The sequence below is a fragment of the Hermetia illucens genome, chromosome 4 (genome assembly GCF_905115235.1).
Source record: "Hermetia illucens chromosome 4, iHerIll2.2.curated.20191125, whole genome shotgun sequence".
Taxonomy (NCBI): Eukaryota; Metazoa; Arthropoda; class Insecta; order Diptera; family Stratiomyidae; genus Hermetia; species Hermetia illucens.
In genome coordinates this window covers 74240481-74256314 of record NC_051852.1, presented here as the reverse complement: position 1 = coordinate 74256314, position 15834 = coordinate 74240481, and the positions used below count along the sequence as shown (strand labels likewise).

Sequence of the window (15834 nt, the reverse complement as noted above, 5' to 3'; positions counted from 1 at the left end):
TTAAATAAGGCATCAATAAAAGGAAATATCCCATGCTGGAAGGGTTGTAAAATTGTTCGCCTTATAGTTTTCAATATTTGCCCTGAAAATATGGCGTTTCTCCTCTGTTCCTTAATCGTTCGATTGTATTAGTGTGTGCATCTAAACAAACGGTCGTTTAGACGTACACATCAATCCAATCGATGTATTTGCTTCAAATTGAAAGTAGTATCCGTAGATGATTGGGTTCCATTCATTGCCCTACTCAGTATTCAGGAAAGACATTGGAAATAAAATGTTGTTTTTGTTGTATGTTAAACGACAGATACTACCCCTTACTTTTATTCTACATGTATCGGTAAGATGAGAATCAAATGCTGATTGTAGAAGGGATCGTAGAAAGGAGTATCTGGTTCCCGAAATATCAATATATGCAAAATAAAAGTAGTTAGGCCTCTTGTTTAATATAGAAATGCAAAAATCTAGCAAAGAAGAAATTCTTTTTTCTTTTTAACTAGCATAGCTCACTAATGAATATATTTTTACTTTTCCAGTGAAATATGTTTAAAAATTCTCGCTCACAACAATTTGATAGGCCGAATCATAGGCAAAAGTGGTAACACCATAAAACGGATAATGCAAGAAACGGACACGAAAATCACAGTGAGTTCGATAAATGACATCAACAGCTTTAACTTGGAGCGAATTATCACGGTAAAAGGATCCATTGAGAATATGTCTAAAGCTGAGAGTCAGATAAGCGCGAAGCTGCGTCAGAGTTACGAGAATGATCTGCAAGCGATGGCACCGCAGAGTCTCATGTTCCCGGGACTGCATCCTATGGCTATGATGTCTACTCCTGGAAACGGTATGGTATTCTCTCCTGGAATGTCTTATGCTTGTTCGGGTTATCCTATGGCTAAATCCCCAGCTATTATACCGCCCGCCTTCCCCAATGACATACAAGAGACGACTTATCTTTACATACCGAATAACGCGGTTGGTGCTATAATCGGAACCAAAGGATCGCACATACGTAACATAATGAGATTCTCAGGGGCGTCGGTGAAGATTGCGCCCCTAGAGGCTGACAAACCCGTCGAGCAACAGATGGAACGCAAGGTAACGATCGTGGGCACACCCGAAGGCCAGTGGAAGGCGCAGTACATGATCTTCGAGAAGATGCGGGAGGAAGGTTTTATCTGCGGGACAGATGATGTTCGACTAACAGTTGAAATAATGGTCGCAAGTTCACAGGTTCAGTTTAATTAATTTCGTATTAGCAGACGTTATACTGACATTTTGAATATGTTTCTCCCACTTTTTTTTTATAATTGCAATGATCTAGGTTGGACGAATTATTGGTAAAGGAGGACAGAATGTTCGGGAATTGCAACGAGTTACAGGAAGTATTATAAAGCTGCCTGAACATGGGTCGGCGCCACCAGGTGATGAAGAGACCACAGTTCATATTATAGGGCCATTTTTCAGTGTTCAGGTGAGTTGATTTGTTTGAAACTAGAATAATGTTTTTCATAAGAAGGAAAGGGGAGGGGATTAAAACAGGGTCTTATAATATGAATGAATGGGATTATGGTTTTAACAATAAATGTCCACTTTACATGATGGTTTTCCCATGTTCGTTCCAATGCTGGGTAGTGGGTGCTGGTTTGTCGAAATTCATTGTGAAGTAACGTGATTTTCGCATGTTGGAAACGCTGAAATTCATGTCAGAGTTACGTTCGCTCGGTTTTTGTTTCCGCACTTATCCAGACATTGAAATGAAGTCATAAAAGATATCAATTTAAAAAGTCACTGAGGATGGTTTTACTCCGACCTAAGGAAATGGTAAGATTTACTAATATTTTCGAAGTTCCTTGAGAAATATCAATTGAGAGTATAAACTCGAGGTACGTTTTTTTTCTAGTCAGGCGTGTTAACAGTTTGTCTCTATATGTGAATCCGTCGTTTAATATTGTACAAAATTGCATGAATAGATTTGTTGTCGACTGAATAATATTCATAGAAAACTAACTACCATGAGGTTTATATAAGTATCAAGTAGAGGACATTTCAAATCAAGTTGAGAGCAATATTATCCCGACGCCAATCTGGAAATATGCGCGCCGGGCATACTTCAAATAATAAATATAACTTGAACAAACGAATTAGCGGCTCCTTTCACTTGAATACAGTTAAAACAAAATAAAGGATGAGGTTGTTCTGTCACAATGCCATCTTCTGTTCAAAAGAGTTTTAAAAAATTTACATATTTTTTCACGGATCAGATTGATATTTCAGCTTGTACAATGTAATATAATATCTTCACCCGTTCGTATCAGCATTATTAAGCAATTTTTGGAAATCGTCTGCAATAGTCGCAAACTATTCTACCAGAGTTCGCTTCAGGCACGTGTCAAAGCTGTTTTCAGTACATCTACTGTGTTTACCTCTCGAAGGAAAACGGGAAGTGGACTTTTCGTTTGGGACAGTATGGAGGGGTTTTTCAAACTATGCGATCCTACTGACAGGGACCTTGGGTGATTGACGAGCGTTTGAAGGGCAGACGCATCGTAGTCTGCAACGAAAGCTAGGCTATGAGCCTTTGGTCATCTCGAAAATCGTTCACTAAGGCAGAAACCATTTGAGCTCTATTTCTAGATTCAATACGGTGGAATTATTCTGGGTGCCTAGTCAATGGGGTAGAGGGAAATGAAATCTCGGATGCCTTAGCAATAGAGGGTTCAATCTCCCGCATGTCAGGACTGGAACCAGCAATTGGTGTATCAACAGCATTGGCTAAGCCTGGCTTTATAATTTGGAAACAAGCGGGACGACTTGCAGAATATTCTGGGCATTCTGATAGGCCATAATTCACTAGCTGCACATATATTCAGAATAGGAATTGTACAAGATGATATGTATCTCTCCTGTAGAGAAGGAGCAGAATCAATGGAGTAATTTCTATGTGAATGGCCTGCCAATGGACGCATCAGACATCAAATCTTTAGTATTCAAGTGCTCCCGTAGCAGCGGGTAGCATCACATCGACTAACGCTCAGACTATCGCTAAGAGCGAAAAGCCGTCATCGCCTTTTGATGATCCTGATGGAGAGAGTTTTCTCGTCAATATGGAGAACTTTGTTCAGTAGATCATCGCCGTCCAAGCGCCGTATTGGGTAATATTTTTTCTCGCTCCGCATTCGCAAATTCGGAGAAGGGCATAGGCGATATTTTCGTTGCATGCATTTAGCTATATTCGATAATGTTTTGGACACGTTTTCTGTAATTATATTCCAATTATCAATTTCAGTTTGTTTCGCCAAACGATATTGAATATCAAATTTTTGGGTGCTGTAAACAAGGTCCGCAGATCCTCCAGCTTTTTGTAAAGTTTTGCATTCATCCATGTAAATTTCTTATTCTTCGTCAGACGTGAACTATTAACTGCCACGATCTCTCTCCGGGTCATTCTCCAGTAATCATAAATAGCTGATAGTGACTAGCAGATTAACAACTAAATCCACTATTAGTCTGAAGTTTTGGAAATATATTAAGTATATTATATTATTCGAGGATTTCTAAGATGTATTCACCCTCGCAGCGGAGCAACAAGACGGACAATATCTGAAGCATTCGATGTGATTCATTAGCCACTTTTCTTCAAACAGTTAAAAATTACGCGGTGTTTACACCACATGCAAGATATAACGACAGTACAGGAATAATTTATTAAAGATGATCCAATCATAACGATAACATACTTAGCCGATTTCCAATGCACTAGGGAAAACCTTGCTTCCGTCCAAAGACTCAACTCTCTCAAAGGTATTTAAAAAATGGTTGCTAACAAAAATATTTACGCTCATATCTGGAAACAATATCATTCCACATTGTTAGTTTGGTTGTCGCAAAAAACATGGTACTGAATCCACAGAACGTCCCTGAAATTAGATTTCCTCTGGAAAAGAGGAAGTTCTGGGCAGCTTAACATTATTGGACATCACACTAGCATTGTGGCACGAAGACCTAGTATGTAAAATGGGAAAAATTCACCCTAGAGGATGCACCCTTTGATGCAACCCTTTCCGTCCAATGCTTTTTTGACTGAAGTGGAGGATCTTTACATCACGAAATCATTTTACACATTCGTCACTTCTTTATTGTTCTGCTACAAGCGCTCTTGGGGCGATCCACTCGTGTTAGGAGAGTGGATTCCACTGCATGGCATAGCCAAATAATTCAATTGTCGCCTCCTCCTCAATGTGTGACCTATGCGCTACCACTTCCGATGAAATCGCATATCGATGACAGGCGTGTGCACCGACAAAGTTCTTCGACGATACGACGCAGACAGGTGTTGACAAAGGCTTTGAATGTTGAAGTGATAGTGTGTTCACTTTCCTTGTGCTATTTCCATATAGTGGCACAGAAAGAAAACTACCACCGAGCAGTCTCAACTTGATTTTTGTGTTGAGATAACTGCATTTCCAGACTTTAGACAAAGCAGCGAAAGCGGATTTGTTATTGCATCGGGCAATATTCAGGCCGGTGTCACCGTCGGCAGAAACCATGATTCTTAGATGTAGAAATTGATCGACGCCTTCGATGCTTCGACCGTTGATACAGATAGGGAGGGTCCAATCACCCATCAACCCACCCCACCAACTCTACCTCTCTCTCCCTCTAAATCCAGAAAAATTTGGCCTAGGTCCAGGACCCGGTGAGGGAGCAAACAGATGTCGACTCCCTTCAAGAGTAGTGCACTTTTTCTCTGTTTGTCTGTCTGCCTTTCTGACACACCTATAATCATGTGGGGTATCAAATTATGCGATGAGCACATTCCAAAGCTGGCGTTAGTTCTACCCTTTGATGCAAGAAAAGCGAGTTCATGGACTCATTCATAGAAACTACGCAACCCAAAAATCACAAAATAAATCGCGAGGCTGCCACTATACTGTATCTAGGTCTCAAAATAATGTATTACCATATTAAAGAAATATTTTTTAGAATTTGACGGGAAACCCCTCTTAAGTTTATCCTAGCGTAATCAAGTTCAGTAATAGAGGCTATCCCACAGAGCATGATATTGCCAAGTTTCTAAGACTTCGAATGTCAATATCACATTAAAGTGAATAGTCTGATAAATTAAATACATAATACGAGCTAGGTACAAATGGGACAAATGCCCATTCAAATATTCTTGTATAAGGAATACACAAAACCTTTTCATACCTTTAGCGACTATTCTATTCTATTTCGTTGTTGTTTTTTGTGAGTGTTGCACCTAAATACACAAAACTGTCAAGTTGTTCGAAGTTGTAAATCGGTTTGAGTTTAGTTTTGTCTCATTATTATCATTATTTATTTCTAGACTAGTTTTCTTCGCTACTGCGTCAAGCTATACTAGGGTCTCCTTCGCGCCCTAGTTCGATCGCGTCAGTATATTTATGTCATCCGCATAGGATGCTGATGTTCTGACGAGTTTTATTAGTTTCGGTGGACCTTCAAATTCAGGAAATATTTTATATAATACTGGGCAATCGATACTGTCGTACCACTGTTGGCATTGAGTAACTCCTCGATACATTGGTCCTCTCGATTTTTCAGGTTTTGTGTGCAAGCCCGTGGTGCTTACAAGCTCGTCTTACTTACGACCAGATTTTCTTTGAGATCTCTAAAGAATTGTTTACGCAGTGTCCGCAACATTATGCAAAAGAAAAATTGTCAGTACAATAACGGTAAAAATGACAAGCACCCCCCCCCTTTTTTTTTTCAAGAGATCGTAAAATAATAAAGCGAATTCCAGAAGGTCCATATGTATCTGATATGATCGCACCACGTTACATTTTTCTTTTGATATAATGCGTAAGTCCAATTTTCGGTAGTTGAAAATGGTAAGCCACTCGAAAAAAAAAAAGCATTTTTCGGTTATTCGGATGTGAATATTTTTCTTGAAAAAAAAAGACAAAAAATGTTTATACGATAGTTTTTTAATATTTGAAGTCAATTTCTAATTAGTTTTGTGTAGCGTTTCATGATAACATTGAACATTAAAAAAAAACAACGCAGAAAGTCCTATAAGAGAAATTGCTCTGTGCTGCGGAGCAGATGTGTTCGTAATTTCATTCCGGGCCCTGGGAATTAGGGTAAGAAAAAGTCAAAAGCACAGCCAAATATTGTAAGTCCTCGGTCCGAACGGAAAATTATTCGATAGGACAAATCGCGAAATTAAGATTAGAAATGCACGAAACATTATCATCGCCGCCTTTTACAGAACAGCATAGAGTAACCAAAATAGAAGAAAAAATGGTGGCGTGTAATTATTATGGCTAAAGAAAAAATCGATTTCGACAGGCTCATCGGTTTAAGTTATGATAACTGAAACCGATCCATGCTTTGAGGAAAGAAGCACAAGAGACAAGAAGGTGGCGGAAGCGTACTGGTTTGGGCTGCTATAGGATACAACGGACCGTCAAAAATTCGGCCTTTAGCTCCCGATACGTGGGATTGCTTAACGAGAACTTTAACGATGATTTGGCAAAAAATGGGGATCCGCCGGTTATTTTTCAGCAAGATTAACACTGGATTTCAATTGCAAAGGTTGTTAAGCAGAAGCAAAGTGAAGTTTTCGAATTCCCGGCAACGCCTCGAAAACCAAATATTGTTGAAAATTGTTGTGGTGATCTAGCCCGATACGTTTACGCTAAATCCAAACAATTTCGAGACACAAAGGAATTAGAATCAGAAAATACTTTACAAAATTGTATAGAAGTTTGCCAAATAGAAGAATAGACATTACAAAGAAGAAAAGGTAATAAAACACTAAAATATCATAAGGAACCGTTTTTGATTGCTCAAATTCTATTCTATGATGGCGAAAATATAAAGTGTCTTATCTTTTTCACTCCATGTGTTATACTAGAAAATCTCAGGTAATTATTTAGGAAAGTGAAATGGCATGCAATCACTTCAGATATAGACACGGCTTCTGGAGATCGATTTCACAGATCCCCTTCCTTCCTTTGAAAACTGAGGGTGTCTTATCATATCAGCACTGTAGGAGCGTTTTATGGCTAGAGAAAAGTCTATAAAGGATATCCACTTTTCTGGATTGTGGTGCTAGGTCAATTGCTGCAAACAAATACTTGACGTCGTTAAAAAAAATTTCGGCATCTTGCTTGAAAGCAGACACTGCAATTCTCATCTTCGAATCCTTCTGATCCATGATATTGCAATTTTCGCATAATTGTATCGCTTGAACTTTGAAGTTATATTAAAACTAGAATATAGTGGTAAAATGAAGCCAATATGTATAGTAAAGGCAAAACGAAAGTAAATTTATGTAGAAAATGTTAATGGAAAAAGTGAAGCATTGCATAAGGTTGGGAAAGGAACGGCAAAAATAATAAGAGTTTAATATTTCCTTCAGCAATAAGCAACAAGTCGGGAAATCGGAAGCTAGATGCTTCAGGTATAAAGGGTTTTGTTTCCCTATGTGAAGAACGATGAATGCACGACAGTTCCGCGTGTACATAGCTAAATATTCAATTGTGCGCTAACTTTTAAAGATCTATTTACACAAAAAAGTTGAACTGAAAAGCAGTGGAAACTTCACACTAAGAGTTCAATATTATTCACAAATGTGACGCAAGGTAATCTACAACAGATACAAAAAAGGACTGGGTAGAAGTAGATTCTTCATGAATGGAATTTTAATATTTCACTCGAATGTCAATTATTTTCGATAATTATGACGTCAGAACCTTATTTGCATGGCTTAGGATGCAGTAACTTCGCATAAAATTGATAACAGCCCATTTGATTAAACTTAGCATGCGTATGTCCGTGCAAAATGTAGTACTCCTAGGATAAACATAAGAAAAGTTTTTTAGTCAATATCTAAAAGATAATATACTATTAGTAAGTTTAGTAAGTAGCAGATATGGGAATGGGACATATGGGCTTAGATTCCATAGAAGTGTTTTACACAAAAGTTTAAAAAGGGCTGGAGACAAGTAAATTCTTCATAAATGGTTTCTCACCATTTGTAGTGTCCTTTGGACTTAATAACTGCTCCGCAACAATGTTTCATCGGGTCCACAAACTATTGACTCAAGCTAACTCTTTCAAAAGGGATTACCTTCCAGGAACGTTTTACTACAATTCAAGGTTCGCTGTTCTTTTTTGGTTTTGATTCCAAGCAACTTTTTTGAATTGAGGTTAGATGATTCAGCAACCCATTCCATTATGGCACTCTCATTTCCCCATTTCTGATATTTAGATTCCAAACTTTTGATCACATTCTATAACTAATTTTTGATATAAAGCGGTATTTTTAGTTGCGTGTCTGTGTGTGTTTAGTGGGGGAAAAGTCATAGCTTCTGAGTAGTCAGGCCGTGTTGGCCCATTGTACTCAGCACCCACATCTAACCGGATATTCCGAATTCGTTAACGTATCGCAGGATTTCCGTTTGTGGATGTGATACTACCCGTCACAACTGGAGGACATCGGCATCAAAGATCTAATGCTTGATGCGTTCATAGGCGGGACATTCACATAGGAAATGCTCCGTGGATTCCGCTTCCTTATTACAGGGAGCGATACGTATATATGCCCAGCTAGTGAATTATGGCTTGTCAGAATGCCCACAATACATCTGCAAGTCCTCCTGTTTTCCGACGGGGTGAACTTTGCGGTACGCATGTTCGATTCTGGCAGGAAAAGTTTGGTGTGTCAAGCAGCATTTAGGCTCTCCTACCTGTCATTGTGGGAAGCTAGTTCCCAGTTTATGAAGACAACCTTAGTCGATGCTAGAGATTATATTTCCCTCTACGCTACAGTGACCAGGTACACAGAGTAGTTCCACTGTACTCCATCTAGAGATAGAGTTCAAACGGTTTCTGCATTCCTGAACGATTTTCGAGGTGATCAAAGGACTACTCAACGCCCTCAATGTAGCTTGGCTAACACTGCAGATTGCGATGCGTCTGCCCTTCAATCAATCGTCAATCACCCAGTTTACCGCCCTTAGGATCGCATAAACTCCGGCTTGAAAAATCGTTGCATAATGTCCCCAAGGAAAAACTCACTTCTCGTTTTTATTCGAGGCGTAAAATTCGGCTCCAGAACCCCTTTTTTGCTTTTGAGCTATCAGTGTAAAAGACTTCCGTATATTCAGCCACGTATTCCTCTGGGACTTCCCAATTCTCTCTAAGCTTCAGGGTAACTTCATATCTTCCACGAAACAGATGTAAGGGGTCACGAGAATTGGAAGACATCGTAAAAACTGGATTCAGTTCTCCCAGTAACTCTTCTAATGCTCTGTACCCACACCCTACATTCGCTGTTTCCCTATAGATCTATGCGAATTAGTCTATGTTCCGATTGCAGTGCTTTGAAAAAAATATATCCATGGGAAAATTGAGGAATGCATTTAGATCTGCGCCGGATGTCGTGCTCATGGTACTGGTGGTACCCAGACATACAGTTCTTTGCAGTGCGACTAGTTTACGGTGAAAACCTTTTTGTCTACACAGCCTATAAGCTGTGAGAGCTCGTTCCATCTTTACCACAACATGTTTGTTCCAAAGAAGCTTGTTATCCAGAGTGACTCCCAGATGTTTCACTTCTTCGGAGAGTTGAAACGTAGTGCCACTCATCCAAGAGAAGAAAAGTCCATCCAGTTTTCTCCTTTTTGTGAATAATACCATTGTTGTTTTATTTGAATTAACTGAAAGACCATGTCTCACGCACCAACTGTCTATCAGATCAACAACACATTCTATATGTCGACATACCGTTCCAAAATCACGATCAACAGCAAGCACAGCCACGTCATCAGCATAATTTTGAACGTGTATTGGCAAATTTTGCAATTCGCATTTTAGTGAGTCGATCAGCATACTCTATAGAAGTGGCGACAGCACACCTCCTTGGGCCTTTCGTTCCTTCTGCTGTTAGGTAGCGATCGACACCCACTTCAGCACACAGCAATTTGCGTTAGCATAGCGTGAACGCACTTAATTAAAGCATCATGAACACCATGCTCTCTGGCGGCATCACAAAGTTTTTGAAAAGGCGCACATCAAACGCCCCTTTAATGTCCTCGAACATCCCCACCGCGTACTCACCCTTCAGAGTTGCATCCCCTGTCTTTCTAACCAAAGAATGAAGAGCAGACTCACAGAACTTTCCACGCTGGTAAACATGTTGGTTTTCACTAAGTGGGTGCGACCTCAGTGCGTGCCCACGAATATGACACTCAACCAGTCTCTGTAAACCTTTCAGCAAGAGTGAAGTCAAGCTGATCTGTCTGAAGTTCTTTGGATTAGAATAGTCTTCTTTCCCAGATTTCGGTATGAAGACTACCTTAACTTTTTGATAAGAGGAAGGCACGTAGCCCAGAGCAAGACATCCTCGAAAAATATTTCTTAGAGGTTGCTCTAAGTGCTTCATATCCTGCTTTAGCATTGCTGGATAGATGCTATCCATGCCAGGTGGTTTGAAATGTTCAAAGGACAGTATGGTAGCTCTCACCTTTTCATAGGTAACAACCACTTTTGCAGTGTTCCAATCCCCCTTGCCGCACTTGTCTATTGAAGGGGTTGCAAGAACCGTCAAATCTCCCCCTACCATTTCTCTCACCCGTTCTCCCGGGTGGTGTACTTCCGGGGGGTCGGTACTGATTCCAGTCTAGAGCTCGTGAAAGTAACGTCGGCTTTCATCCGTTTTAACGACTCTGCATAGCCTTGAAGTCTTTGTTTCGCCTTCCAGTTTCTCACAGTACTTTCTAAAGGAGTCTCGTTTCGAGCACCTAATGAGCCTCTTATATTCACCCTGAGTTCCGGAAGTTTAACCAGTCTTCGTTCTTATTACCTTTGCAAGCACGGTTCAGAAGCCGCCTGGTTGATTTCCTCAGTTTCTGCATTTCCCGGTTCTAAAAGTATGCAGTTCAGAGTATCCAATAATCTTCCAGTGCCAAAGAAGTTCTTAGTTGCCTAGGGAGCTTTACTTTATTGCCAAGAAGTTCATTGAACTTTATCCAATCTGTTTTCCTAAGATTCTGTCTTTGTACTGCAGACTGTTCGCCCGCAATAGCCAGATGGCATTAGGTGTCGGTGATCTGTCAGTGAGACCTCGTCTAGCCAGTGTGTAATCAACCTTAACACTTTTGAGGTACAGATTGTTAGGTCAATTACTGCACTTTTTCGAGGTGCCACGTATGCAGGACGCACCCTACATTTGCAGTCATGAAACCAGCAAAAGTGTCTCTCATTTTGGATTGCATTTGCTACCGTCCCAACAAATATGTTGAGCATTCGCATCGCAACCTATTAAGAGTTCGACATCACTTGATTCTGCATACGCTACGCTACAAACAGGGTAAATAAGCGGAGGCAACTATGATTTTCCTCTCACCATTAATCAGATATTGTACAATGACCGTAACTAAGTCCTGGGAACAGCATGGTTGCCTCTAACCGTCTTGACAGGACACAAGTTCTCGGTCTTATGGATCTTTCGTCGTAGAAGATCGTAGCCCCCTTTACTGATCCAATGTCACAGATTCTAATAAATGGAACCCATGGCTCTTGTACCAGAAAAATGTAGGACAGTCCTGCAGCTCTGTCAGCCTCGCTGCCAGATAGGAGGAGGCTTTGGTATGCTTCAGGTTAATTTAGCCAATCTTTATGTTTTTCAACATAACATAAACTTATTCTAATATTTCATGAAAAACAAGCGTATGCCGCGGTCTGCGTGTGTCGGGGTTTCCCCTACACCGTAACACCAGAGACTCGATCTCCTCGCGTTTGATTTATCTGAGAAAAGCCGCACTTGGAAGTACAGTAGTTCCCATGTTCTCATCCAGGATCCCTTTCCGGTAAGTAGTGCCCCCCTCCTTAGTGGCCGAAGTTCCCTTCTGCCGAGCCTTTCTTTTCCGTTTGTGGGTAGGTTTTGCCTGTACTACCGCGGACGGGCCGGCCTTAGTGGGATTTCCAGTTTCTCCCAAGTTGAGAGTTTCCATACTTTCCTTTCTGGCTGCGAATGATATAATTATAAGGTAATCTTTTCTTTTTGTTTATTTGATGTCAGTCAACTGATGAATACGGGCCGACTTAAGTTCTGAACGAGAAAATGGGTGAGTCCGTGTGCGTCATATCCATGTGTGTCGTCGAATTTTAACGCGAAGGGCTGTCACCGTGTTCCGAACGTAAGTGGGACCCCAGAATTGCAGGATCGTTTCTCTCGGCAATTATTCAATCGAAAAAGCGAAAAAAAACCGCTGAATAAAATTTTGCCTCCATACTAAACGGTAATGAGGCTGAATTTTGTTTAAAGCTAAAGAACGATGCGTTGTAAATTCGGAAAGTGGTGTTCCATTGCCAATGCCTCGGGGGGCACTTTACCCTGTGTCTATTTTAAATTCATAATTATTTCAAACTCGTAAATTTTCGATATGTAAGAGAGTTCAATATTAACAACAAGCCTAGTACTATTATATGTAGCCTCTACTGAAAGTTCTAACCATTATGATATTATTAAAATTAATTTCAGTCTGCACAACGCCGTATCCGAGCGATGATGATGTCAACAAATCCACCTCCAGTCACCAAAAAACAGAAAGCTGCCAAAGAACAAACATCATCTAGTTCTGGACCAACGCAGACTCAGCAAGCTCAACAGCAGCAGCAATCGACGAGTACGAGTCAATAAGCGGAGCAGCACTCAAAAACCAACCAATAAATGAAGAAAAAAAAACAAAAACAAAAAACAAATCTCTTCGACTTCAAGTAAAAATAAATTCCCCTAAAACTACAAAACTACAAAAATTGCATAAAAATAATTCTCATAAATCCTACGTAACCAAAACTGGTTATTTGCGCGATAATATATAATTCAGAAGCTGCATAAAACTCCCAGAGAGCACGTCACTACCCTTAGTTTAAAGTAGAGAGAAAATGAGAAATGAAATTTCCAAATAGAAAAAAATAAAAAATTCAAAAGTCTAAAACAGAAAAGCAAATGAAAACAAGGAAAAGAACCATGCAAACCCACGAATGTATTTTGACTATCTTATTAAAAATGAAATTCTCGTAACGGGGTTGAACATCCGTGATTGTATTGAAAACGTCCCACACGTAATAGGTATGAGGAAAACCTGGAAATTGATTGTAACTGTTTATATTTAATTTTTTGAATGGCATTTTGTCCTTCCACCATTTACGCCGCTGTCAATTTATATACGAATAGAAATTTTTTAGTCAGTTGCAAATACAACCACACCTCCCCAAATCACACAGTAGCACACACACACATCTTATTTTCAGTGTTAAATAATCAAAATATAATTGTTAAGCTTATAAAAATGTCCTGTTAAGATATGAAAAATTCAAATAAAAAGAAAAATACAATTTCGAACCTGGTTCCTCGAGGGTGGTAGAAGGTGGGTGGTGGGTATCACGTGTGTGTGTAAATGTTGGAATAGGAATTTCGTTAGTAGAATTTTGTTCGCTTATTGCAATGACTCCATATTTTGAAGGTGACGTGATGTATTCCCGAAACTTTCAGATAAAACAGAATGATAGAATCACCAACTGATGTATTTAATAGTTGTGGATTTTGATTGATGAGCTATGCTTGAGCTACCTGTGGATCGAGCGCTACGGCCCATTTCCTTTATTACGAATGCCTACCCTATTGCGGCTAAGATCAATGGCTCCTTGTCCGAGTATTTTCTTTTTGCAGTTCTCGAATACATGAAATCCGCCCATACATCAGTTACTGTTTTCAACGCAAAATTCCATGGCCGCGACCCCTTTGCCATTCTTTGCTGGCAAGGGCGGTTGAACCGTGTGCATATTGCACTTTTATAAATCTCCCATCTTGCTTCAACCTAAGAAAACAATCGTATTTACGCGTGCGTATACACTTTTGTGACGTTTAAATACATGGACAAGTGTTGGTGGGATGAAAAGGGAACTAATGAAATGCTATTTATATAATAATAATTCACAGGAATAATCAATGAAATGGCACGGAATCTGCTAGCAATGGTCAGTAGTTGATTAGTGCATTCGACGGAAAATACCATTACTGTGCTCTCAAGACATTCACTGGTTTGATCTACATACGCAACTCAATGAACATATAATGTATGGTCTGCAAGAAAACAAATACCTCATAAAGTGCATTATATTATAACTAATGATATATTTAAAAGAAAAACATATATGTAAGAAAAGAGAAGTTAAACGAACAACGCACGGCTCCTTAGGACTGCCCGAGGTGCGGGGCATTGCAAGTAAGGAGCCGCTCACCGAACATGGTTACTGTTTCTTATGTATGACACTAAACGACTTTTGAATTGACGACAACCAATTAACAATACAAAGTACCAAATGAAAAACGAATCCACTTTACCAATAATGTAAAAATAGTTGGAATGAGATGAGGACTCCAAGTGACGTCATTAGCCTTCTTTGTTGTTTCACACCAAATACGTGCATTAATGTTATTGTTTTTATTGTTCAGTAACTATAGAGAACCTCTTTATTTATTTCACATGCTCTGTCTACAGTTAATCTGTTATACATACAAACATACAATAGATTAGTGAAATTTAACACTTTGAAATATAATAGTATGCAACACTGGTACCTAAACAAATCAAAATAGTTTTACAATAGGATTCGTATTTATTTATAACAATCTACTTCTACATACACTATTGCTACATATTATTAGAGGGAATAAAGAAATAAATACATTGAAATCAATAGATCACGTAATATAAATGCATTTTGTTTGCAACATCTCATCACAATTATGAAATAGTAAACTATCTATGGTAGTGACTACTTGACAAAAACCAACGAAGAAATGTATATTTTTGTAGAGAAATAAGTTCAGACAGACATTCAATTGCCGGATTTTTCAGAACTACTTACGACATATCATTTCGATGGAAAGCTGAAAGCTGATTTCTCGCATTGAACACATTCGAATACGAGATCAGTTCCAATGGACATCAGCATATCCCTTTTCTCCATTTGGTATTTCCGCGAACATAATGCAAGCGGGATCACTTGGAAAACAGGAGTGGGTTTCCAACTCCATAACTGTTCATATAGATTGTTTCTGTATGGTGTTAGCGGCTTAGTGGCTGAGCTTTGCTAACAATTAGAGCAGTAAAAACAGTAGACCCGCCATATTCCAGCAAGAGTAGCCGTTTCCTGTAATCTGTGAAAGTACAATGAATCAAAGATTTATAATTTTCTTCAGCTGCCTGAAAATGGAAAATAGTTTGCATAATATAGTTTTCCTATTCCCATAATTCGAATTGCTGCTATCGCAGATGGTTCTCGCCACATTGATAAATGATCCTAAGCAGTTCAATCCATACTTGTGGAATGCTTCCAGCAGGCATTCCTGCTGTTTCCAATCGACGCTAATTCGCTCGTTCTAATTGTAACGGCAATATTTTTGGTAATGTCCACTTAATCCTTCGCTTTTTATTTCCACATTTACGGGGCCTGTATACTGCGCTCTGCTGCTCTGTCAAGGGAACCTGAAACAATTCTTGAAATCGAAATTGGTATTTGTCCAACTATTAAGTGAAAGCAGAAGTACACAAACAAACAAATGCTACAATTGATCGCAAAAGTCTCTCGTGAGACTTTTGAGAAGCTACTTAACTTGATACAGCTCTATAATTTCGGAGAGAAGTTTTAAAGTTAGAGATATAAACAAATGAATGTGTATGAAAATCATGTATCATGTACTATTGCTAGGTGGCAAGAAATTCTAAATTGTAAAACAATGAACTCTAATGCGACTGGCGTCAATGTGTT

General features: G+C 39.3%; 1 protein-coding gene across 8 annotated transcripts in view; it reads left to right on the top strand.

Annotated features, from left to right (window-relative positions):
- The window catches only part of LOC119654916 (insulin-like growth factor 2 mRNA-binding protein 1), a 129953-nt gene extending 115181 nt beyond the window's left edge, over window positions 1-14772 (top strand). For 7 of the 8 annotated variants that reach the window (XM_038060561.1, XM_038060557.1, XM_038060556.1 and 4 more), the window contains 3 exons: window positions 534-1236; window positions 1328-1477; window positions 12539-14772. In XM_038060561.1, the coding sequence (XP_037916489.1) occupies window positions 534-1236; window positions 1328-1477; window positions 12539-12697 (1012 nt within the window). In that variant the 3' untranslated portion in view covers window positions 12698-14772. The remainder of the gene's footprint in view (window positions 1-533; window positions 1237-1327; window positions 1478-12538) is intronic. The other variant, XM_038060558.1, reaches the window with a different exon arrangement.
- The last annotated feature ends 1062 nt before the right edge of the window (window positions 14773-15834 follow it).